Here is a 25,465-nt window from a genome sequence, read left to right as displayed (position 1 = left end):
CAGGCTTGCCACGTGGAAGGAAGACACAGCACAGGGGAGGGAGAATTGAGCATTGTGAGATGAAGTTGCGAGGACTAACAATGAAACAATTTGAATTGAACCTGTTGGGTTCAATTCTCAGATCTGTCTGGATCTGGTGCTGTTATACAGATCCTGGGAATATTTGTGAAACATTAGAAGCATTTGTGTGAATGTGAACAGTTTGCATTCCAAGCACATTAACCAAAAATGGAAACACCAGCATAAACAGGGCTTTGGTGTTTATTTCCCGTAAGGAAATAAGTCCATCTCTTTGTTTTATTTCCTCAAAAGAGACCCCTGCCCTGTAGCTACCTGAAGACTTAGCCCCTAATATACATCCCATCCAGCATAGTAAGGCTAATCCTAGCCTTAATTTATGGAGATATACCTATCTCATAGAACTGGAAGGGGCCTTGAAGGGTCATTGAGTCCAGCCTCCTGCCTTCACTAGCAGGACCAAGTACTGATTTTTGCCCCAGATTCCTAAGTGGCCCCCTCAAGGATTGAACTCACAACACTGGGTTTAGCAGGCCAATGCTCAAACCACTGAGCTATCCCTCCCCCCTAGATCTGTGAACTGGTGGATCAAGCGCAGCATTACATTATAGGTTGTTTACAAAAATCCTACTCCTACTCACAGGAAGGAGCTAATAAATGCAATATCAAAAATTTTGGTCTTATATCATTAGTGGGCTGTTTGGTGGGTTTGTATTTAAAACAAATCTCAGAAGTTTCATGATTACATTTATTTTGACAGGCATTTTCGCTGTGGTAAAAGCAAATCCATCGTTGAATCAAATTAACAAGATTTCTTTGCCAGTATTGCCAAGAATCAAAAATACCTGTGTTTTAAAAAAGGGCTTTCTCCATCGCAACCCATCTTTCCCCTGTCCCTGTAGCAAGTCAAAATGCTACCTTTTTATGCAAAACTAATTTCCATGATAATATGCCAATGTTAAACAGAGGATTATTTATGGGTGCAGTTTATGATGTATACAACAGAAGATAAACTGTAGTAAGAACCCCAAAAATACAGGTTAAATGGATTGCTCATTAACTTCTAAATGTTTTTCCCAGGTTTACTCCAGTGACAAAGTCCCACTCCAGGTTTTTTCTCTTGAAGCTTCATGACATGTTGAGCTAGTTTGTTATAAATTTAAATTAGGAGTACAAATTACTCAATTCTCCATATGTAAAAAATAAACATCATAAAATGTGCACAATGAATGATTTTTATTCAAGTTTTATTTAAGCTTTTCCTTCAAGCATTTTAGACTTTGCTTTTTTTTTTTTTCAACTAGAATATTTATGATATAAATAAAATTTTAAACATTGGTACAAACTTGATATACAAAAAAAGATCACGTTTGCAGCATTTGCTTAAAAAGTGGTCTTTAAATTCACTTGATAAAAATAAAGGTTTTATTACCTTGGGAACACCACATAGGCATAAACAGGGTTCAGTCCTTCTATAACATCTTTCACTGTGGTCAGAGATAGTTCCTTCACTTTTTCAGCCTCACCCATTAGCACAGATATATTGCTAACTATTTATATATCTATATAGCCACACATTAAAGAGTCCTTTAAGGGTCTATAAGATATTTAGGCTCCATATTCTGCTGTATGGAAGGATAAATAAGTCCACAATTTGACAAAATGCATCCATATATTACATCATTTCCTGAAACGTTTGAAAAGTGGATGGACATGTTTATTTGAAGATGCCTTGCTCCGTGAAGTGTGATATTCCATATAAACTGCATCATCTGCTCCAGACATAGAGCTCATTGTGCCAAAACGACGGGACACCTAGATTAAGAGAAATCGCAATTGTTCAGTTTAACTATATACATAATCTCCTTAACCCACTGATGCCAGAGTAGCTAGATACAATGCTGAATGATCAAATTAATATAGATATTATTAAGTTATATATATTTTAAATTAAATACTAAAACACTGGACACTTAGTGGATGATCAAGAATTCTGTATACCTAAGTGCATAGGTAAGTATACCCCTACTCCTGCACCAGGGATGCTCCTCAACCAAAGCACCTCACAACACACTACAAGAGTAATGTGCATCTCTAGTTAAAGTTGGTATAACAAAAGCAATGGAGCTATAGAAGAGATACCTCAACAGATTCAGAATTCAAAGGGCATTCCAGCCCAATGCCACCACAGTTAATGGTCAAGCCTGAAGTCTGAGCTACAGTCCTATGATGTCCCCTTAACTCAATATATTAGCAAGCCTTAGGATTGTCTATGCAGGGACGCTAAGGAAAATTAATCGATATTAATTTTGAAAGTGGATTAGTAAAACCGTATTAAATGCCTGTGGGAACACCCTCATTCAGACTAAAGTGGCCTTAATTCAGTTTAGCTTAATTAACTTCACAAGTGAATAACCAAATAAAGGCCACTTGAATTCTGAGTGAGTGTTCACACAGGGATTTAATGTGGTTTTAACTAATCCACTAAAATTCACACGTTTGGTTAATTCATATTAATTTTCCTAGATCTCCCTATGTAGAAAAGCCTTTAGTTTCTAGTGTTTATTTTTAGGGAAATCATGTTTTATTTTCTATGAGTAAAAATAAAATAGCATATACAAAGATTGAATATCAGCCCTATTTGAAGAACTATACTCTGGGGATGAAGTCCTGGAGCATGAAACCTTTCAATCGGTGTGACACTACAAATAAATTAACTGCACTAGGATATTTTTAATGTGTATTTCATAAAACTGATCTCTATAAAAGAAATTTGCCATCTGCCACCAATGTCCTAAAACATAAAAGGATACTGTAGCGGTCACACTTGTTCAAGTGTCTCATTTCTCTCTAGTCCCTAAGCTAGCAGTTACTCTCATCGTTAACCAGGTGTTAGAGGAGCTGAAAGTAAAGCATTCTATTTTTCAACGTTCTGTGTATTGGCACTGTTATGCAGAAGCAAGACTAAGAAGTAAGGGTGCAGTTCTGTAGCATTTGTAGTCCACAGTTACCAGAAGCTAAGTGTTCTTCATGTACCTGAGTTGACTTTGAGCCATACTCTCCTGCTACCACCTCTTCCTCAGCATCCAGGTCAGACGCTTGCAGGACCTTCTGAAGAAGCTGTTGCTGCTCTTCTTTGGATGAAAATGAAAGTTGTTCTTCTTCCATTCCTGCAAGCTTTGTGATCACCTAGGAGGCAGAATGTGGTGGAGGATGCATTTGCTCAGTGTTCACTTTAGTGTTTTTTTAAATTAGCATCTCCCCATTTCCCAAGAAAATCAACTATGCCCCCCAGTGGACCTTACTGCATTTATAGCGTATTAGCAGTCCATCACCTTTGCTTCACAGCTACCACAAATATATGTAGACTTGGAAAGATTACATTTTTAAATTAGTAAATGTCGGTAAACTTCGATTCACCGCACACACAAACTGACATGCGTCTGACGAAGTGGGCATTCACCCACGAAAGCTTAGGACAGATCCAGACTAACACGGCTACCCCTCTGACACTAGACACCATGCAAGGCACTGCATTTAGCCGTATGGAATGGAAATCTATCAACCTCATGAAGCTCCAATACATCTGTTAGTCTTAAAGGTGCCACAGGGAAAAAAAACCTGACAAATATTTCCATCACTGATAATCGAAATTTACAGATGGGCAAGGAAAAAAAATGACGCTTCAGAATGCAGAACTTGATTTAAGAATTTTACTTTGTATATTTTGACACGTGATGTTGACAGTTTGTGTTTTAACAGTTATAAAGCTTCTAATTTTTGACTCTCAACATCTACTGTCATTAAATTATTGTCTGATCCCCCCCCCAATTTTATACAACTGAGAAAATTTAAATTGTTAAAAATAGGGGAAAAAAAGCTTAGAAATAAACCGATAACATCCATCAAAATTATTTTTAAAAAAATCGAATTCTGCCAAGTCTAAATACACATAATACAAGGTGAATGATACCACACACCTGCCTTGTTACATTCTGTGCTAAAGGAACCGAAAGTAAAATGTCATTTAGATAAGAGGCTAGAACAAAAGCACATAGCTGAGGATGAAGGCAGGCTTATTTCAGAATGTTCAGCCAAACGCTTAACGTACCACATTGACAAGGAAATTGAGCAAAGCACATTTAGCTTAGTAATTATATTTGAGTTAATAATAAAGAGGGCAGAAAACTGCTTTTTTAGATTACAGTTTCTTCTTATGGACTGACCCACTTTTGTTTATTCCTCTAGCTTTCTTCACTATTCTACATTTTCATGAGGCACAATCCACCAGCTCTCACTATGAGAATTCTGACACGTGCATCCCACCCTGATTTGCCTTTACCACCAAGGATACGAGTACAGTTTAGCACATATTTTAGTCTCCTATTTAGTCGGATATCTGGGCAAGTATAGTAAATGTGCTATCTGCTGGTAATATATCACCACTCTACTTCAAAGTCCTCCTTTCCTAGCGAACTCCAAAGTCTCCCAGCTTCTGCTTCTTAGGGTTGGTCTACACTGGGGGAGGGGAGGGGGGGAAAATCAATCTAAGATACGCAACTTCAGCTACGAGAATAGCGTAGCTGAAGTAGACGCATCTTAGATCGACTTACCTCCTGTCCTCACGGCATGGGATCGACAGCCACAGCTCCCCCGTCGACTCCGCTTCCGCCTCTCGCTCTGGTGGAGTTCCAGAGTCGACAGGGAGCACATTCGGGGATCGATTTATCACATCTAGACGAGACGCGATAAATCGATCCCCGATAGATCGATCGCTACCCGCCAATCTGGTGGGTAGTGTGGACGTACCCTTAGTCTTAGTGAAAAAAGAATGTTTACAATATACGACCATTCACTGTAAATTCCGTTTCTTTCACAATCACTGAAACATCTCTCCCCTCAGTAGGGCTATCAGACTCAAAAACAATCTCTTTAAATCCAGAGTAGAAAGGAATCGACATTTTCCCCCCCATTTTGATTACTGATCCAAGTTTACTGCTTTAAAAAATTATGCTAGTCCTGGGTGCACTTATGACTTCCCAGCCATGGCAGGTTTCAAGACAGCCATTCAAACTGGGTCATACGGATTTATCATCTGGCTTTTTCCTCTCCCATTTCAATCAAGATATCCTCTGAACGCCTGAGTTCTCTTGAACGTCAACAGTTAAGAGGTTAATACTTGATACTATTGAGAAGCTAGGACACCAAACTGTGATAATATTTTATAAAGCTTTGGTTTATATAGTTGTTTAGAATATATAATTAATGCCAGTCACCATAGTTTATGGAAAATAGATCTTGTCAAACAATATTATATATACATATTTATGAAATTACAAAGGTATAGTGTTCATGTAATATATTTAGACTTCTATAAAGCATTTTGAATAAGAAACTGGAATGATAGAATATCAACATGGAACAAAAATGGATTAAAGACTGGCTAACAGACATGTCTCAAAATGTAAACAGAAATGGGGAATCATTATCAAGGGAGTGTATGTTTCTACTGAGGTTCCACAGAGATCAGTTCTTGGCACAGTCGACAAATATTTACACGGGGAACAAAACTTTGATAATGGGCTCTTCAATCTAGCAGACAAGGGTATAACAAGGGCCAATGGCTAGAAACTAGACAAATTCACACTAGAAATAAGGTGCACATTTTTAACAGTGAGGGTAATTAACCACTGCACAACTTACCAACAGTTGCAGTTGATTCTCCCTCACAGGAGGTTTTTTAAGTCAAGATTGAATACTGGAGTGTATCTTTTAGAAAAACACCTAAACAGAAATTAATTCAAGGAAGTCCTTATGGCCTCTGTTACACAGGCCTACCTAGATCACAATTGTCCTTTCTGGTCTTACAATCTGTGAATCTATGAAAAATAGCATATGCTAAGATTGTGTCCAGCTTCTAACAGGAAAAAGTGTAGAAAGAAGAAAAATGATTTTAAGGTGTATTAAACTGTCCCTTGCGATGGTTTAAAAACAAAATGATGTGTACAACTAAAGAGAGACTCTTTGGTTTTCAACAGAATACAATACTTGTTTCAAGTTGGCCTGGTTCAAGAAGTGTCAAATTTAGAAGTTATTACCGATTCTTTGGTCTAGCAGGTTTTTCTGCTATTGGTCCAAGATTTAATATAAAAGTCTTAGATTTGTAGAGCAATATTTTTCAAAGGGAATATACTTTAATAAGATAAAACATGAGACAATTACAGTTAACTCACTGGGCTCTGAGTAAGGAATCATGACAAGAGGGCTCTATTTAAAAAGCAACTGCACTACACAAAATAGCAAAAAGATTAAAAAAGCCACAATTTTTATCCATACAGACAGATATAACACATGGAACTATTTAATAAATGGCACATCAAACTATCCATACATAGCAAGTGTTTCCAGAAAACTAATTTTTTTTTTTTTTATTTCCCACGGTACCAGCCTTAAGTTTGGCACCAACCATTTGGCACTCATACTGTCCTAGTTATAATGCCAATTTAAGGCTCCTAAAACTAAGGATTACTTGCAAAAGGAAATCTCTCTGTTTTGGCCTTTTTTAATTAGTTCCATAATCCAAAGCATTCAAATACAAGTAAAGTAATTTCTTTGAGTCTTTTTGGCTATAACCACGTAGGCCTGTTCGCTATTAGATCAACACTAATCTGCAACTATTTGGGCAAACTTGATATGCCACAAAAAAGGCTTTCATATAGAAAGACTGCAGTGAAATTATTTCAGTTGTGAGACTGTTCTGAAGCAGTCCTCTTAACTGGCCATAGACTATGAAAAAAATGATTCTTCTAGAGGTTTTATCCATGTAAATCCCACTCCAGATTGTGCATATACCTCGTGTGTGCAAGGTCAGAATCTTTCAATAGTAGCGTCCATTGGGCTACACCTACTTCCCTCACCCGAGGACAAAGGGCAGAGCAGCCACAACCATCCCACAGTTCCCTCAATTCTTAATATCAATTAAAGACTCTGAAAAAGCAGGGATGGAGGGCGGATCACGGGCAAAACACTGAAGAACCAGAGTTATTGTAAGACAAATATCAGGGGGTAGCCGTGTTAGTCTGTATCCACAAAAACAACAAGGAGTCCAGTGGCACCTTAAAGACTAACAGATTTATTTGGGCATAAGCTTTTGTGGGTAAAAAACCCACTTCTTCAGATGCATGTAACACAAATAATCATTTTTTCTCTGAATATTTGATCCCATTTTAGGGCTCTGCTTATCAGTCACCATCTGGAAGGTGGGACTGAGGAGTCCAAGCTGCCACTAAATCAGGATAACATTCCCCTACCATATTTGGCACCTGATCTTTCCAACAAGTTGAGGGCATAATATTTAACCAACAGTAAAGGGGTTCTACAAGTGGCTGCCAGGCAAATCTCATATGGAGAGGTTTGTAAAACAAGCTTGTGCTCTAGTGGAATGAGCTTTGACGTCTGGAGGAAGTATACCAGCCATGCGATAGCAGGCTGAAATACCCAAAATAGATAACTCAGTATATGTCTATGTTGCAATTCAGAAGTGTGATTGCAACATGTAAACATACCCACGCTAGATCAAAGATAACTAGAATAGCAGTATTAGAGACGATGCAGCACCATGGGTGGTGGCCGCTTGAGTAGGTACCTCGAGTCCTGGGTGGGCAGGACTTCACTATTGTTACTTGAGCTAGCTATGATCTAACTACATCAAAGTTAGCTCAGGTATGTCTACAACCGCTGCAACTGCACCTCCCAATTGCAGTGTAGACATACACACACATGTTCTCTGGAAAAAAGCCGTTTGCCTCTTAGAAGCACTATTTACGGCAACAGTTTGGGAGTCTGTCTGAAGGGCTTTGTCCTATTAAGATACTACAGTAAGATCCTAGAAACATTTAAGGTGTTAAGTTTCTTTACCCCTGGAGAGAAATTGGGTTTTGGAAAGAAAATGGGGAGATAAATACTGTTTTAAATGAAAGTCTGACAACTTTGGGGATAAATGTGGGATGAGCTCTCAATGGAATGTTGTTTAAGGAGGGTCGCCCATTAGAGTTTGGCGTTTGCTGACCCTTCTGGCTGATGTCAAAAAGGTGATGGGGAAAAGCCTCCACGAGGCTTGAAAGGACAATATTAAGATCCCACATTGCAGGGATTCCTTAATTGGTGGGGAAATATGGAGTAACCCCTTTAAAAATCTAGATACAGTGGGGTAAGAAAACTGACCATGACTGGAAGAGGGTGTTGTCATGCCAAAAGCACTGCACGGTGGACCATAAAGGAATTGAATGAAAGTTCAAACTATTTCAAATGTGGCATATAATCACGGATTTTAGTATGGGGCCTCCAAAAGGTCATGGTTGTGCTGGGCTGCCCAAACAATTTTTTTTTCCACTTTGTGGAATAAGTATGCCTTGTCAGAGCTTTCTGCTCTGCAGTAGAATTTCTCATATTTGCAGTGAGAAATTTCTGCTAGTGGCATTCAATCAGCCAACATTCAGGCTGTAAGGTGCAGTGGTTTTTGGTGGGCCTGGGTGTAGTATTTGCCCTTGGTTCGGTGTTATGTCTAGACAGTCTGGAAGTGCTATCAGAGACTGAGCAGACATTCCGAGCTCTGTTAACCAGAGCTGTCTGGGCAAACATAGTGCTATCAGAGTCAATGGGGCTGTACCCCACGTATTTTTCCATATCATCCTGAGTATTAGTAAGATCCGTTGAAATGCCTGAGTGAGACATTGATCCCACAGTATAAAACGATGTCTTGTAAGGATCCCAGGGTCACATCTCCTCTAGAGCAAAAGACTGGACAGTATGTTTTCTTTTTGATGGGAAGCAAATCTATAATGGGATTTCCCCGCTGGTGAAATATCTGTCTGAGACGGGAACTCTTCAGTGACCGTTTGTGGTTGGTAATGGATTGTCCTCTTAGGAAGCCATCACTGCTGGCTCCTAGGAAATGAAAAGCTACTGAGGTTATTCCATGGAGTTGACATTATGTCCATAACTTGATTGCCTTCTACCACAGGGGTGATGAGCAGATACCTCCCTTGCTTGCTTACATAATACATTGCAGGTGTGTTGCCTGAGAGAATCCATACTATGGAATTTTTAAACAGGTTGGAATGCTATGGAAGCTAGAGAGATGACTTGCAATTCTAGAGCTATGTAAGGATTCATGTCCTTTTGGGACCATACCCCTATTCTATTCTATCTAGATTTGTATACCACATTCATCCCCACAGCATCTGAGCACCTTCCAATAGCAGATTAAGCAACACGAATACACATATCTCATGTGTTTGTTCTCTTATCCCATCCCCAGAGTAGGAAAGTCCCTGTATCTCAAGGTGGTCCAGGTTTGCACCTAGCCTGTTCCTGACTGATGTCTTATCGGTCTTTGTAGGAGGGGATGGAGAAGGATACCCCTCTTCTGAACTCTCCTGATGTAACTGAACTGGTGGTCAGATAACAGGATGTAAGCTAGAACCACAATGTGTGTGGTCATCTGATGTCTTGTGGGGTGGTAAACTGACTTTAGCCAGCATTGCAATGGACATAGGTGAAATTTGACTAGTGGTGTCAGGTAGGTGCATGCTGACATGTGGCCGCTAAATCTGAGGCAAGTTCTGATTATGGCTGATGAGTTCACTTTGATGTTGGTGATAACTGTCTAGAGAGAGTGAAATGTGTCCTTGGGAAAGTACGCTTTGGATAACTTGGAATCAATTAGGGCTCCTATGAACTCTGTGATGGGTTGGGAGTCTTTCCCCATGAAGCCCTGCTGCCTACATAGGTGAAGGACACAGTTCTAGGCTGTGGTGACTTCTTGATGAGACCAGCCAATTGTCTAAATATGGATAGATGGGAAAGGTTTGTCTCCTTAGTTATGCTGCCGCAACAAGTAGGCATTTTGTGAAGACTACTGGTGCTGTGGAGAGAGACTGAACAGCAGTCTCTTGTACTGGATCACAGTATTGAAGTCATGTCTTGGAGATCGACAGCCACAAACCAATCTTGAGCTAAAGGGAAGGGATGATGGCCGCAATCATTTTCAGCTTGAACCTGAAATGGCATAGATATTTGTTCAGTCTGCTCAGGTCTAGGATAGGACAAAGACGCCCTTTTGTCCTACTTATCTTATCAGCATGCCAGAAAGGATAAGATAAGTAGTTTCTCAAGGACCCCTAGATGAAGCAGGGAAATTACTTCTTTTAGTTGGTTTTCCTGAGAAGGATCCCTGAAGAGGGATGGGAAGAGATTTGGGGGAGAGAGGGAGGATTTAAATAGGTTCTAGTATTCAGTGGAGACAACTTCCAGCACCCATTTGTCAATTGTTATTCCAGTTGGGCTTGGCAGAAAAGAGAAAGATGGCACCTGAAGGTGGAGTTTGGGGAGGACTCTCATCCAGTTTCAGTGTGGTTCTCAACTCCTGCGTTAAATCTGATATCTGGCAGCTGGTGTAGTCTGAATGGTGATTGCGAAAGAGATTTACTTCTTTTGAGAGAGTCTCATCTTCTTCCTAGGTGGGTACTCAGAAGGCCGTTGTTGAGAGTAGCTGGGTGTCTTCTGTCTAGTTTGCCTTTTGTATCTGAATAGCTTGCAGTTTGGGGCTGAATGCCCACTGACCATAGTGTGACTCTGGATGTAAAGCATCATCATCAGTACATCATATTAATAAATCTGTACCCAAAACTGAGAAGTCTACTGTATTCTGAGTCTCCCTAGGAATACCAGAGGCATGATGCTCTTTTACATAGTAACTGCAGTGGCCCTACGTCTAGCCATCGTGTCTGATGTATCCATGGCTGCTTGTAACTTCTTTGCCATTAGGTTTTTTTTTAGTCATAATAGTTTTTAACTCCACTCTATAGAGTTTGGACAGAAAGAAAGATATTATGTCCCAGGTTACATCATTCAATTTTGCAAACAAAGCTTTAGTTCACTATTTGTAGCCGAAGTGATGCTGATGAATAAGCCTTCCTCCCAAAGAGATCTAGTTTCTTTAGGTTTTTTTCTCCTTTCAGGTACTCTTAGACCCTTTAATTTTTTTCATGAACTGCAGAGTCCACTAAAGAATCCAATGTTGGGAGGGTGCATAATCGCTCAAAACCCTTTTGGCTACTTGGTAGCTTTTTTTCCTGCTCTTTTAGCCGTCGGCGGTAACGTTGCTTGCATTTGCCATAGAATTTTTGCAGTTCTAAAATGCCCTTGTTAATGGGCAATGCTATTATAGCATTACCGAAAGAATATATTATGTCAAATAAATTTCCTTAGTCAATGAGGTCTCTGTTTCTGGTTCATCAACAATCCAGGCAAAAAAACTTCTGGAAGGGTCTAAAGTCATCAGGAGATAGTATAAGTGCCAAGACAACTGCCTTGTTGGGAGAAGATGATGAGTCTTGGGGACAGGATGAAGGATGTTGGTCAGGTGGTTCAAGATCTGTCTGTTGAATGGTGGGGAAAAGGTTCTCTTCTGAAAGATGGAGTAGACGTCTTCCAATGGTGGTGCTAATCTTTGAGGCGACATCGATACCAACCTGTTTTGGTTGGGATAGTTATTGATAACTATGCCAAGTCCTACTGGTGCCACTGGTCCAATGATAAGGAATCAGAACTGCTTCATTTACAAATTTTTGAGAGCTATCTTTGATAGAATAATATCTGAGTCCTTACTAAGTGTGGATGCTGAAAACAAATCCTGAGAGAAAAGATACCAACCACTGAACCATTAATTTGGGCAATATGGTTTCAGGAATAAAGGCTGTTCAAACTGCAATTCAATTATGAAGCCTTTCATGACAGCATCAAGCAGAACTGATGAAGTGGAGGGAAGGAAAAGGTCACAAATGAAGAGGGGGGAAAAAAAAAAAAAAAAGAGAGAGTAGTGTTCTTAAGATATAACCAGAGGAAGTAAAATATACCAAGATATTCACTGGACTCTGATGTACACTATACACAATATCACCTACAGCAATGAGGACTTTGACCAACTGGGGACACAAAGCTAGTTTACTTGAGTCTCTATTCTCCACACTCTCAAATGGGAGGGCTTCCAAAACTTACACGTTAAGACCATCCCATTTTTGTGGAATCAGCCAATTTTTCCCATAAGTGTTGTTTCTCTGGCCCCACTCCCCAGCTGTTGCCTGCTATAAAGTCAGAATGCTTTGCCTTGTCAGATGATGTAATTAATGCTACCTTAACCTGTCCTCTACAGCAGTACAGGCACCACAATATAGTAATGTTACAGCAACAACAGTTGCCTGTAAGCACCAACTGATTAACCAACAGCACCCCTCATTATCTTCAGGAAGTATATGAGGTACATTAAGACTCCAAGATGTGCCTATAATGTCAAATTTGCACAAGTCATCAGTGTTCCACATTAAAGGGACAAAATTACCTTGAAGCTGTAACCTTGATCTACCAGAAATCTTTGTCGTTTGGTTGAATATGCCATTTCCTGAGTATCTTGAGATACAAGGGAATAAAAGAAGGCATTGTATTCCTCTGCAACCGTCCCTAGGAGACAAGAGGTATTAGACAATTAGCCTATGTGAGTAAATTGAAGGATAAAAAGAAAACATCCTGAGCAGGAATGTAACGTTATTTTTAAAAAATTGCTTTTCTGAACATACTTTAAGTAAGTGATCATCTACATAGCATGGAAATTCTTGCTGAGAACTATTGATAGCTTGAAAAGAATATGGGAAGAGGCAACGGGAGATATTGGAGACCTAACTCTTGGAGGAAAATAGTGTTTGTTGAATTGTGTATTCCAAACAAGGTAAGAACAAAAAATTCCCAAGGGTGCTATGCAGGATAATCTTAAGAACAACTTAAATTGTGCTTGCGATACAAGTCAGGAAATAGTACAGCAGCAAGATACCAGAGGAAAAGTTTTATAAATGTAAATGTAGAGATTTACACTGACATGGCACAAAACCAGATGAGACAATAAGATATTTAGCTAGGAATTAGTAAGGCTATTCAAAATTCTGAATAACTTAGGCTATATAGTTGTATATGGGTAATAGATTTTATGGCTCAAACAGCACAGAGCAACTATTCGATAATCCAGCCCCTCTCCTCGACACCAGCTAGTACAATAGTGCAAATGTTACATCTATTTCAGACCTTTTCAAATCCATACTGTTCCATCGTGCAATCTAAGCAACAAAGAATCAAATCCTGAGTATGCACTAAGGGCTGCACTTTCTAATTTCAAACAGAAACAGCACTCCAGGTAACTACTGTCTAAATACAAGGCACTTTAGGTATTTTTTCAAAAGCACTTAAGCACTGAGGAACACAAGTTCTGTTTTCAAAAGCAACCTAGGCACTTAGTCAATGGGACTTAGATAGTTTAAAAAATTTGATATGTGCATTTAGAGCAATGCTACAATAATTTATTTGGGGTATATTTTTACTAGGATTATCGGTCAGGAGAGCATTGAGGAATGAAAATGAATTAGAGGGAACTTTACCTGTAGATAAAAATGTGTATTACTTGGAGTCCACTTGGAAATTAGATACTGATTCTAATAGGGATTACCCAAATGAAAAGTAGCACAAATACATGCAGTATATTTCTTCTAATTTATAAAAATATATGCACCTATCCTATGCTTTGGGTGCCTAGACCATGAACTTGAAGGGCATCTGATATAAAAGGAATACCCATAAATATGCAACTTGCCCATTTCTCCACAGTAGCTGGAGGAGAGGGGAGCTTTACAGCATGCCAGAAAGGATAAGAAACCACACTCTGCAGTCCGGTGTCCGGGAGTGAGATTCCATGTCACTGACCTTCACAGAGAATGCCCTGATAGCACCTACTGTTCAACCACCACCAGTGACTTAACTGTGGTGGCCGGGCAAGGGAAGACAGGGATCTCAAGTAAGGAAGTCTCAAATTATTTAGGGCCTTACAAGGTACAACCAGCTCCTTGAATTCCACCTGGAAGCTTACTGCAAGCCCTGCAGATCCCAGGGCACTGATCTGACATGTTCCCCATGTGCAATTCCATTCACCAGAAAGGACTCAGCATTTTGCACTAGCTTCAGCCTTTAACTAGTCCCAAGATGTAGACCCACACCGAGTGCATTACAGCAATCTAGTTTCCAGGTGATAAAGGCACGGATAATTGTGGCGAGGTCTGCACTGAAGATAAGGTCATACTTCTTACATGGCAAGGATGGGAAAAGCAGCACTGTGCACACCACAGTCACTATCCAGGCATCCAAAAGCAGTCCCGGATGTGACAACCATGGTGTTACAAATGGTTGCACTTTCTCAATGACGGCAGCCAGCAAGTTCTACTAAAATTCTCCTGGCTGCCTCCCCCAGCCAATTAACATTCTCTCTGTCTCTCGGATTATGTTATAGTTGGCCCCAAGCTCTTCTTGGCACAGTGGTACCTTGAAGGAAAGAACCCTTGAAGTAAAGGAAGAGTTGCTTCCAGCTACCTTTTAGGTTCTCCCAGAACAATACCAGAGCCATTCAAGAGCAGCTCAACCACTACTGCAAGGGTCCACAAGTGAATCTAAGTCTTATGCTCCAAACCATCAAAGGTACCTTAAGAGAATAAGCATAAAGTCTTCATCCACTGACAGGATAGCTCAGTGGTTTGAGCATTGGCCTGCTAAACCCAGGGTTGTGAGTTCAATCCTTGAGGGGGCCACTTAGGGATCTGGGGCAAAATCAGTACTTGGTCCTGCTAAGGAAGGCCGGGGGCTGGACTCGATGACCTTTCAGGGTCCCTTACAGCTCTATGAGATGGGATATCCCCATTAATTTATTTATTTATTGACTTGAGGCCAAGGAAATCTGATCAATCAAGAAACCGAGCACTGCCCCACTACCACCTTCTCAATGACCTTCCCCAGATGGAAGTCACAGTTAGCCAGAATGTCAGTATCAAGAATTGGTTTCTTGAACTCTGGCCTCAATAGCTTAAGACCACTGGCATCTTTCCCACCACATAGGGAAACATCAACAAACACAAGCGAAAACGGACACAGTACTCTCCAGCTGGCCTTCACTCAAAAATTGTAGCACAAAAGCACTCCAGCACCTCTGTAACCTGAATGGCACCAGCTGTAATTCAAGCAAAGATGACAGCATTTTCCCCTGCTGGATGTGGTTCTGTTTCTGCGTCAGCAGACAACTCATTCTGAATCAGAGCAAGCCTGTCTGCAAAACAACATTACATTTTTCACATGAGTCAAGCTCAATCTGGGTGGTTACAGGCTTTATCAGGCTATTGGTCACTTCAAACAGTTCTGTTGTGATGGAAGGAGAAAAACCTGTCTTTACTTCCTGCAAAGCCACAACATACAGTCTTAAAGTCTGCACATCATAATTGGTCAGATTCACATGAGACTTCCACCATCAATGCTCTAGTTGTCTCTCCTCTTCTTTCATTTGTTATGGGTCATCAGCACCACAGTGAGCTGTGAGGACAGAGTTGGTGGAGTGGATATTTAGGGACCACAGAACCAACAATGGTACACTGACCATCTAGGCCAAGCAGTAGTTAGATTCCTCTTCCTTAATTATGGAAGCCATCATTCCAGAACTGCAGGCAAAACTTAACAAGTATTTTAATTTACATTTATTTGAAAAGGAAAGCCTTTCAGGACTGAAATAAATGTTCATTCTGATTTTCAACAGATTAGGTTTGAGGTGCAGAGTGATATGTGTTAAGCACTGAGCTGCTTTGAGATCTGCCACTCAGAAATTTCTCAAATCAAAATCCATAGCTCAGAAAATGGCAATTTCAAATACTAAGATTATGCAACTACAAAAAATATTTGAAAATATAGTCTCATTGTCTTGCAAACATGTTTATCTGGTTTTTAAATGTGAAAATTATGCTGGTGGAAGGTACCAGTCAGTCGTCCATCTCGTGGTTGAAGAAGGGAGGGTATCTAAAGCACTAAGGTCTGGTTCATGAGTTTGGAGGGAGCCTCGAAAGTTATGTTCCATGAATGTGCCATGGTATGGGAGCAGTGGCTGAACCTGCAGGTCCTCGTGCCATAGTGGCCTTGAGCTTTACTGGGAGCTAATCAGTACCCGGTGCTGCAGGAGATTCAAGCCACCAAAGCATTCTCCCACCAAGTATAAAATGGTGAGAAGCCCAAGATGTGTCAAGAAAAAGAGTCAATCCTAAAATTCTTTAAGTAGGAGGGAAGAGAACCAATTGAGACTCCTGCATCCCACCCCACCCAGAATCACATAGCTTGAAAACAGCCTTTACCGAAGAGGGAGGAATAATGAATAGAGGGTCCTACTCAGGAGATGGTGGGGAGGGAGAACAGTATGCTACACATCATGCCACCCAGAAGCCTGGAAGGGAGGCACAGGAGTGTATCAAGGGGAAAAAAACAGGATTTGTTTGTTAGCCATTTTCTGAAGTGTTGGTGGTTCCATGCCCATCCACGCCTGTCCTCTACAGAACAAGCACCAAGCAGCACCAGTGCAAGCTTTCCCACACCACCTTGCCAGCGTCTGACCGCTGCTCTAGAGCAGGGGTCTCAAACGACCACGAGGGCCACATGAGGACTAGTGCATTGGCCCGAGGGCAGCATCACTGACACTCCCCCCACCACCACTGCCCCCGGCCCAGCCCCACCCCCACTCCACCCCACCCCTTCCATGAGGCCCTGCCCCTGCCCAGTCTCTTCTCCGCCTCCTCCCCTGAGCGTGTGGCTCCCTGCTCCTTCCCTCTCCCTCCTGGAAAGTGCTAAGCGCCACCAACAGTAATGCACCTCACTCAAAGGACAAAACATGCACTTAGTTAGATTTACTTCTGTTAAAGCCCCCCCCATTGCACTGGGCTGCACCACCACTCCATCCCTGCTCTGCCTCTTCCAGGGGTGGCAGGTTTGTAGAAATTTTAGTGGTGCCCAGAACCTGCCCGCCCCCCCCCAAACTCCACCCCCACCTGCCTAAGGCTCTGGGAGGGAGTTTGGGTGGTGGGTGGGGGTCTGGGGTGCAGGCTCTGGGAGGGAGTTTGGGTGCTGGGTGCAGGCTCCGGGCTGGGGCAGAGGTGCACGTTCTGGGATGGAGTTTGGAGATAGGAGGGGGTGCAGGGGTGAGGGCTGGGGATGAGGGGTTTGGGGCATTGGAGAGGCTCAGGACTAGGGCAGGGGAAGGGCAGCCTGCCCTGGCCCTAGTGGGGGGGGGCACTAGGACCCTGCGGCAGTAGGTGATGCTGGAAGCCAGCAGAGCAGAGTCAGCATGAGATGCAGGCTCTGGGGCGGTGAGGGGGCAGCGAGTGAGGCTGGGGGACACTCGGGGGAGGTGTGTGGGGGTGGCAGGCGGGGCCGGGGGAGAGACCCGGCCCCAAACATTGGGGAGCAGCGAGCAGGGAGCTTAGCTGCCACATAAAATAACTGGGGGGGGGGGCAGGGGTAAGGGGAGTTTGGCGGCAACAGGAAGTAACTGGGGGGGGGGGACGCATGGGGAGCTTGGTGGGCCGCAGGGAAGAGCTCCGCAGGCCGCGTGTTTGAGACCCCTGCTCTAGAGGGACTATCTAGACAAGTGATAAGATAATTCGGTCTCCACACGCAGACAAATACTTGACCTCTGCAGATACTTTCAACAATATTATCAATTTGTGCTCATTTTGACAGTGGTGTTGGTAATGCTGACACTTGCTCGTTAGGAACTGCAATGAGACCCAATCTCCAGAATACTGATTAAATGCGTTTCAAGACAGCACTTGGCTGCTGCTCAGAATATGCACGTGGGGTTTCCTGAAGAAAATGGACCTTAAGTTCTTAAAGGAAAGGCAAAACAAAGAAAGAAGAAGAGAGAGCCAAGCAGGAACAAGGGGTGATCAAGTGTTCCAACAGGCAGATAGGAAAGGATAAGAGATGAGACCAAAAAAAAATGAAACAGAGAAAGATAAATACATGGCTAATAGAAAGAAAAAGTCAGGATAAGAAGTAGAGAACATGAAAGAAGCAGAAAAGAGATGGTTCCTTAGTGTAGCATAGTTTAATAGCTACTCTTCAATTTTTAATCTTACATGTAATCTTGGGTCAACAGTGGCCACTGCCGACTATGGCAATCTGCCTGCTTAGTTAAATGGATGCTTTGTGTTACACCAAAATTTGAGTGTTCAACCTAAATGATTAAGAATTCCTAATCTCGTATCAGGACCCAAGACACAGAGCCCAAAACCAACCTCATTTACCTTTTTTGGCTCTCAGCACTCGTCCCAATCTTTGAGCCTCCTGTCTTCGAGACCCACCATGGGACGAAATCTGAATCAGAACATTGGCTTCTGGTAGATCAAACGATGTGTCACCTACCTACAATACAAACGCAGCCTCTCAGCAATAAGCCGGTTTTCCACATTAAGAAATGAAGACAATGAAAAATACAACTTTGGTGATGCAATAAGAAGTATGTCAAAAATAAGTTGGCACATGTAACTTACTGTGTTTTTAAATTACATTTGCACCCTTCAACCTGATGCAGTATCACAGTGAATGCCTTCACTTACCTTGGAAATAAAGATAGTGTTGATTTTTGGATTGTGCTTGAAGTTCTGTAGAATCTGCATTCTCTCGCCTTGTGCAGTAGGACCATATATGTAAGGTCTAAGATAGAACAACCATTGAAAGTAATCAGTTCTCCAGACTTCTCAGAACTATTTATCCTTAGGTTAGGATACCACAGAGGGGAGGGCAGTATAACCATTTACAATTTCAGATCAGTCTATAAATAGGAGTGTTTTGATTTTGTTTAAAAACAAAAAAAGTTGTGCTGCTCATCTTTAATCCTTTGGCTCTTTACTGTAACCCTGCCCAACTGTATACTGAATCACCACCTGGGGCAAACCCAAGCTGCCAGAGGCAGACATCTTTCCACTTTCTGCAGAAATAAATCCTGACAGCGGTAAATGCTTTTCATTTCATGTGCTCTGACTGAACTGCGGATCAGTGGACTGAAAACATTTGCTAATCCTAGATGAAAGGCTGAATGCAGCTGTTAAAATAAAAAGGTGGTTGGTTGGTTTTTTTTTTAACAAATCCAATGAGCCAGCATATGGACAGCTGTGCCCTTCTCACTTCTTCCCACTTGAGTCCTTAAGAATCCAAGTTTCCCTTTTAATTAAATTCTCAGTGTCTCAAGCTGGCTGTTAGGTATTTTATCTGGAAATGATGTCTATGTTTTGAAGTCAACACCTTTCTCCTCCTCTCCAGTAACCCCTGGACATACGGTTTGTGACCAGAATACCATGTCCACTGGGTCCTATGGAAAAGAACAGCACAACCCGGGATTTACAATGGTGGAGGAAGCTATGAGACTCTTTAGTGTACCTTGCAAGCCGACACTCAAAGGTTAAGATAGATGTGGTAAATTCTTACTTCTGTCTGCAATCTCAAGAGGACAGCAGTGAAGTTCAGACTGTACAGGTTATCTCCTTACAGAGTCCGAAGGGAAAGTGATAATACAGGAAGATTTTGTGGGAATGTTGTACATACCCTGACTTTGTACCTGTAGAGCTGGATTTCCCCTGGATCTCCTTCGTTCCACATAGTCTCCCAACCAGGGCCAGCTCCAGGCACCAGCTTGTCAAGCAGGTGCTTGGGGTGGCCACTCCGGAGAGGGGCGGCACGTCCAGCTATTCGGCGGACAGTCCCTCACTCCGGCTCGGAGCGAAGGATCTTCCGCCGAATTGCCGCCGCAGATCACGAATTTTTTTTTTTTTTTTTTGGCTGCTTGGGGCAGCCAAAACCCTGGAGCCGGCCCTGCTCCCAACTACCTTACATTAGCAGCAGTTTTCCATAGCACCGCATATAACTTGACCCCTTCATCGACTCCCTCCCACTTTAAAGTTTGCTGTGAATCTGCAGCATTTGCTGCAAACTCCAGGGCCTGACTGTAAATGCAAGCGAAACCGGCAATGATGTGCAGCTGCTGCTTTTCCATCTCTTCCCCATTCCTTGGAGAAGCTTGTTAACAAGCACCTTCGAAAACCAAGAGAAGCAAGTTTCATAATTCACGTTAAGAAGTTTTTTCCCTATTTTTTTTTTTAAATAGGCCCAAAAGTTTAGCTTAAGTTTACATACTGCACACATCACCATGGTATCTGAGCACAAGAACCCAACTCATAGCATGCCAAGACCTTCTACATCCCCTGGGTATTGGCGGTTAATGCCTTCTCTTACTGAAAACGTCATTCCAGTTTTTGTGCTGCCAAATCTCCTCTAATCCAATTCTTCTACTTGGTACATTTTAGTAACAGTCTTTTCCTAGCCAAAGCTGAATGGCTCATAGGAATGAGACACAAGTTGTTTTAAACAATACTGTTGTTGTACAGCTAGTGAGATCTTGTAATGCTGCTGTAGTTATCAGTCTCCCAGTACTTCTATCTTTAGCCTTCATTTAATCATTTCATTTTAGGATGTGAAGGTGATATTCGTCCCAAACAAAATTAACACACAAAACATCTGCTGTTGATTGAACTAAAATTAAAAAACTTGTGAGAACTTCACATGTCCATCAGGAGCTGCTTCCCAAGACTGTAAACAGAGCTTGTCAAGCATTTGCCTATATTGTTGTAGCTAAACCAAAAAAATGGGATGACCTAAGACTGTTGGGTGTTTAATCTCCCCTTGACTCCCATCCGTTGGATTTATTGTGATGAACAAGTTATAACACTTCCCTACCCAGAATAAACAAAAACCATCTAATAATAACTTGAAAACCAATCCTTCCTCCAACCAATGGGAAGATAATGAGCCTCAAGGATCAATACCTGTGTCATAATCTGTCAAACCCAGGAAGGCTGGACGTGTCTTCTATAAAGCAATGATTTAGATGTATTGATAAGCACCATGGCTGTAAGCAAAGAATGGCTTTCATACAAGCTATACTAGCTCTTGCTCCGGATGACGCACAGAATGATGGTCAAGATGCCAGGATCAGCTCAAGAGACTCCTAATCTCAGCACTTAACATGAGTTTTAAGAAACTCCGCCTTTTCTGCCTCATGCCAATCCCCCATGACTGCCAAGCATTGCAATCCTGCCTTCCCTGTGGTACTGACAGTTGTGTAACCTTGGGCTCCACTCCAGAGCCAGAGAGAGCAATTTGGAAGATGGATTTTAAAAAAGCAATTCCCCCCCATCCTCCCACAACTTAATAACTCTGCCAAAAACCTTCAGTAGTTTTACTTATAATGCTTCTCAAACATCTTTACCAGTCACTAAGTTACAGGACTGCCCCCTCCCGCCCATCTCTCATTTATTGTTTACTCAAAGACTCATTATATTCATTATCTTACATGGAACACCGAACACAGTTATTAACATTCCAGAAGCATCATTCTAGCTAATATCTGTCCAGGCAGGTTTAAGAACAATGATGAAAGAGACCATGAGTTCTGAATCTGGAAGTCATCCAGCACTGTTAGCCAGCTCATTGTTTGAAGTCACAGTGAGCTGGTGTCGAATGGCTATTGCACTGCCATTCAAAACTCATCACCAATTTGGAAAAAAGAGATAAGGGAGTTTTTTTGTGTGTGTGTGTTTTTTTTTTTTTTAAGAAATACTGTTGGAAACTCCTGGACAGCTGAAAAGGTTTAGAGGGCTAAATGCTCCTCACCATTTCTGCCAAGAGAGGGGAATAGAAAAGCCATGATTTCGACTCATGATTGAAAGGGTAAGGCTGGCTTCTCCACATGCTCCATGGAGGAAACCCTTCCATGAGTATCAGGCAGGGAAGAACCAATCTCCTTTACTATTTCCTCATTAATCCGGCAAGCACATTGATGCTAATCTCTTGGCAAGTAAATTTTAACTTTTACCTCTGCTTTTGCAATTGAACCCTGCCCCGAAGAGCAATTCCAAGGCAGTGGAGGAGTCCAAAGGAGCTCCTACAGAAACTGTGCTGCTGTTTGTTAACTGTATTACAGTAGTGTGTAGAAGCACAATGTACTAGGCACTGTATAGATATGTTGTAAAAGCCATTGCCCCAAAGAGCTTAAAAATCTTAGTTTTAAGACAAGACTACCGCAGGCCTGGAAGGGGGTAGACAGCAGGGAAGGCCATGGCTTTCTGTGGGCCCTGAAGGATCCAGGGGCTCCCTGGTACAAAATTTCCTTCTCATTTCACATGGGGGCAGGGACACTAGTCTGTTACCTGCACAGATAATTGACCATCCAAATAGCCCCTTATTTAGTTACTTGCCTACAGTGCTTTTATCCTCAGCTTATTTTATTGTGACTATCAGCTCTCTACGTAAGTACTGGTTTAAAATTCCTCTGTAGCCACTACAGAAAATGCACATCTTATCTTAGAATGTTACACTTGGAAAAATATATTGCAATACACATTGAAATTTACTTGGAATGCTCTTCAATGTTCCCTATCTTTATTAAGTTTAATGTTTATTATAAAAATGCCTGAAGCGACTGAAATTTGTGAAACATATTCATTTTCCAGTAAGGAGAAGGAGACGGTACCCTCCTCATTCACAAATACTTACTTCCCCAGTCTGATTGCATACTCCTTCAACGCAAACACATTGTCAGCAAATACAATGATCTTGTCATTCCTTCGCTCATGAAATTTGATCAGGAACTGGCATGCTCTGAATTTATTTGGGTTCATAGTGTAGAGCAATATCCGCTTCTTTGTTTTGATAGCCACATATTCTCTGTAAAACTCTGGAGACATTGGGCACCAAACCTAGAATTTTTGAGAAAAAAAAATTATACACAGTAATAATGAGTCATTATTATTTTATGATATTCCATTTGTAGTAGAAAACATATTCATAGATTTTAAGGCCAGAAGGTACCATTATAATCTAGTCTGATTTCCAGCATAACCTGGGCCAGAGAATTTTACCCAATAATTCCTGCAACAAGCTCAGAACTACTGGTTGAACTAGAGGATATATTTTAGACATCCAATCTTGGTATAAAGACAGTCTTCTTTTGGACTTCCCACCACTAGTTGAAATCATCTCTTAAATCACTGTCAACTGAAAGAGACATTTAGTCTTCATTAGCGTATAAGTGTAGCAACTCACCAATCTGTTTTTAACATGTCCATGCCAAATTCCATTTAATTTTAATTACTATTTTCCAGAGATTTTTTTCAAAAGAATCCATCACTTCACTGGTGCACATGTAGATTCTGCAGGTCCTGAAGTGCTGGCTTCAACTAATACTGCTAGCTCAAATTAGTAGGGTTCTAGAGGCTTTCCCCATTTATGGTCTTTCTTTACAATACATTTTTTTAGCATTACATGATTTTATATTTAGTGAGAGACCTTTATTTACTGTCATATTATTGCATATAATTAACCAAATTTGAGGAACTTGCCACAAATGCAGTGGTATTATCTGTACACCATAGTTTAGAGTAGAAGTTCATCTTTTTTTTTTTCTCTAGTCTACATACCATGCTCATTACCATAGAATCCAAGCACCCAAGAACAGAACGCTTGCAAATAAAGCTAAGAACAGATAACAACTACATTGTAAATGAAAGCATAGTTTATAATAATTGTTTAATAAATCAAGTTTAAAAACAGAAATCTGCCATTAATTTAAATGAACATTTGCATTATGGCATGGAAACAATATAGGAGACACTGCTGAATAATTATGTGCTTCCTTAGTGGTCATTATTATTTTCTTCTACTCAAATCCCATCTTCAGTGCACAGATTAAACAAGTGGACTATACAATGGGTTTAGAGGAGGTTTCCTTTCCCACCAGGTTAGAGTCTAACAATGGAACTACTCTGGATTAGGCTTTATCGCTCCTGCACATCCCCTACTTGAAAGGGGTACGAAATTTTACATCAATGAGTATTTTCAGCTAGGACCAGCAGATGTGTGAGTTTGCTAGGGGAGAAAGGGGAAGATAGAAATAAAGGCTAATTCTTGACAACAGAATAATTTAAACCACAGGATTTAGGAATTACTGCCACAGAGTACACAGGATCTTTCCCACAAAGTGATTTATGCACTCGTTCAAGGGTAAAACTAGTAAAAATGTACTTCCATCCCCACTGATCTTTTAATTTTAAAATTTTGCATGGCATGCACTCCAAGGTATAAACCCGGTACAGAATCTGGGGACAAGTTTACTGCAAATCAGACACCTCTGGAAACAGAGCTAGTGGAAATATTAAAAATAATATTAGATAGGAGCAGCATTTACCTTTAACATGCTGCAGCTACTACCAATATAATTTTACATTCTGAAGCAGTGAATGAGCAAGCGATATATGCAGTGAATACGATCTGCTGTATCATTGGGTAGCACTGCCCTCTACTGCCACTTGGAAGATCTGGATTCAGAAGCAACCAGGTTGCTTTCTTAGGCCAGAATAGATAAGGCAAGCTATGAAATGACACACTACATGAATGTGAATAAAGTTCATACCGATCACAGATGTTTGTTACTTCCCAGAAACCACCATTACTTGGTTGGTTGTTGAAATAATGTAGATTCTAAATTAAATGTCAAAAAAATCTAACACTCTCTTGAAGAACATGAACTCACACGAAGCTGCAAGTACCTAAAAAAAGTTTACAACAGGGAACATTCTTTGTGAGTTGTATGCCATATTTAATGCACAGGAGGTCAGCCTAGATGATCATGATGGTCCCTTCTGACCTTAAAGTCTATGAGTCTATGACAGGGGTGAGCAAACTTTTTGGTCCGAGGGCCACATCTGGGTATGGAAATTGTATGGTGGGCCATGTATGTTCACGGAATTGGGGTTGGGGTACAGGAGGGGGTGAGGGCTCTGGCTGGGTGAGTGGGGCCAGAAATGAGAAGTTCAGGGTGTGGGAGGGGGCTCCGGGCTGGGGCAGGGGGTTGGGTGCGGGGGGTGAGGACTCCGGCTGGAGCTGCAGGCTCTGGTGTGGGGATGGGGATGAGGGGTTTGGGGTGCAGGAGGGTGCTCCAGGCTGGGATCGAGGGGTTCAGAGGGTGAGGGGGGGCGGAATCAGGGCTGGGGCTGAGGCCAGGAGGGGGTTGGGTGCAGGCTCTGGGCAGCGCTTACCTCAAGAGGCTTGTGGAAGCAGCAGCATGTTCCCTCTCCAGCTCCTACGCGGAGGCAAGACCAGGCGGCTCTGTGCGCTGCCCCGTCCACAGGCGCCGCCCCTGCAGCTCCCATTGGCTGCAGTTCCTGGCCAATGGGAGCTGCGGGGGCAGCGTGCAGAGCCCCCTGGCTACCCCTACGCGTAGGAGCCGGAGGGGGAACATGTTGCTGCTTCTGGGAGCCACACGGAGCGCTCCCCAACCCCACTCCGTGGCTAGAGCGTAGGAGTGGGGCAAGCCCCAGATCCCGCTCCCCAGTGGGATCTCGAGGGCCAGATAAAAATCGGCTGGTGGGCCGGATGTGGCCTGCAGGCCATAGTTTGCCCACCCCGGTCTATGAGCTACCAACAGTGTGTGCAATAG

The 25,465-nt window shown here is 41.9% G+C and overlaps 1 protein-coding gene across 1 annotated transcript in view; it reads right to left on the bottom strand.

Annotated features, from left to right (window-relative positions):
* Positions 1–1,425: 1,425 nt before the first annotated feature.
* ERCC3 (ERCC excision repair 3, TFIIH core complex helicase subunit) overlaps positions 1,426–25,465 on the bottom strand; it is a 43,391-nt gene continuing 19,351 nt past the window's right edge. The window contains exons 10-15 of the mRNA XM_034785660.1: positions 22,525–22,727; positions 18,534–18,630; positions 18,222–18,339; positions 12,419–12,537; positions 3,055–3,207; positions 1,426–1,833 (exon numbers count right to left, since the gene is read on the bottom strand). Coding sequence (XP_034641551.1) covers positions 1,699–1,833; positions 3,055–3,207; positions 12,419–12,537; positions 18,222–18,339; positions 18,534–18,630; positions 22,525–22,727 — 825 coding nt within the window. The 3' untranslated portion in view covers positions 1,426–1,698. The remainder of the gene's footprint in view (positions 1,834–3,054; positions 3,208–12,418; positions 12,538–18,221; positions 18,340–18,533; positions 18,631–22,524; positions 22,728–25,465) is intronic.

Source organism: Trachemys scripta, chromosome 11 (genome assembly GCF_013100865.1).
Source record: "Trachemys scripta elegans isolate TJP31775 chromosome 11, CAS_Tse_1.0, whole genome shotgun sequence".
Classification (NCBI taxonomy): domain Eukaryota; kingdom Metazoa; phylum Chordata; order Testudines; family Emydidae; genus Trachemys; species Trachemys scripta.
Note: the sequence above shows the minus strand (reverse complement) of the source record. Positions and strands in the feature narration are given on the sequence as shown.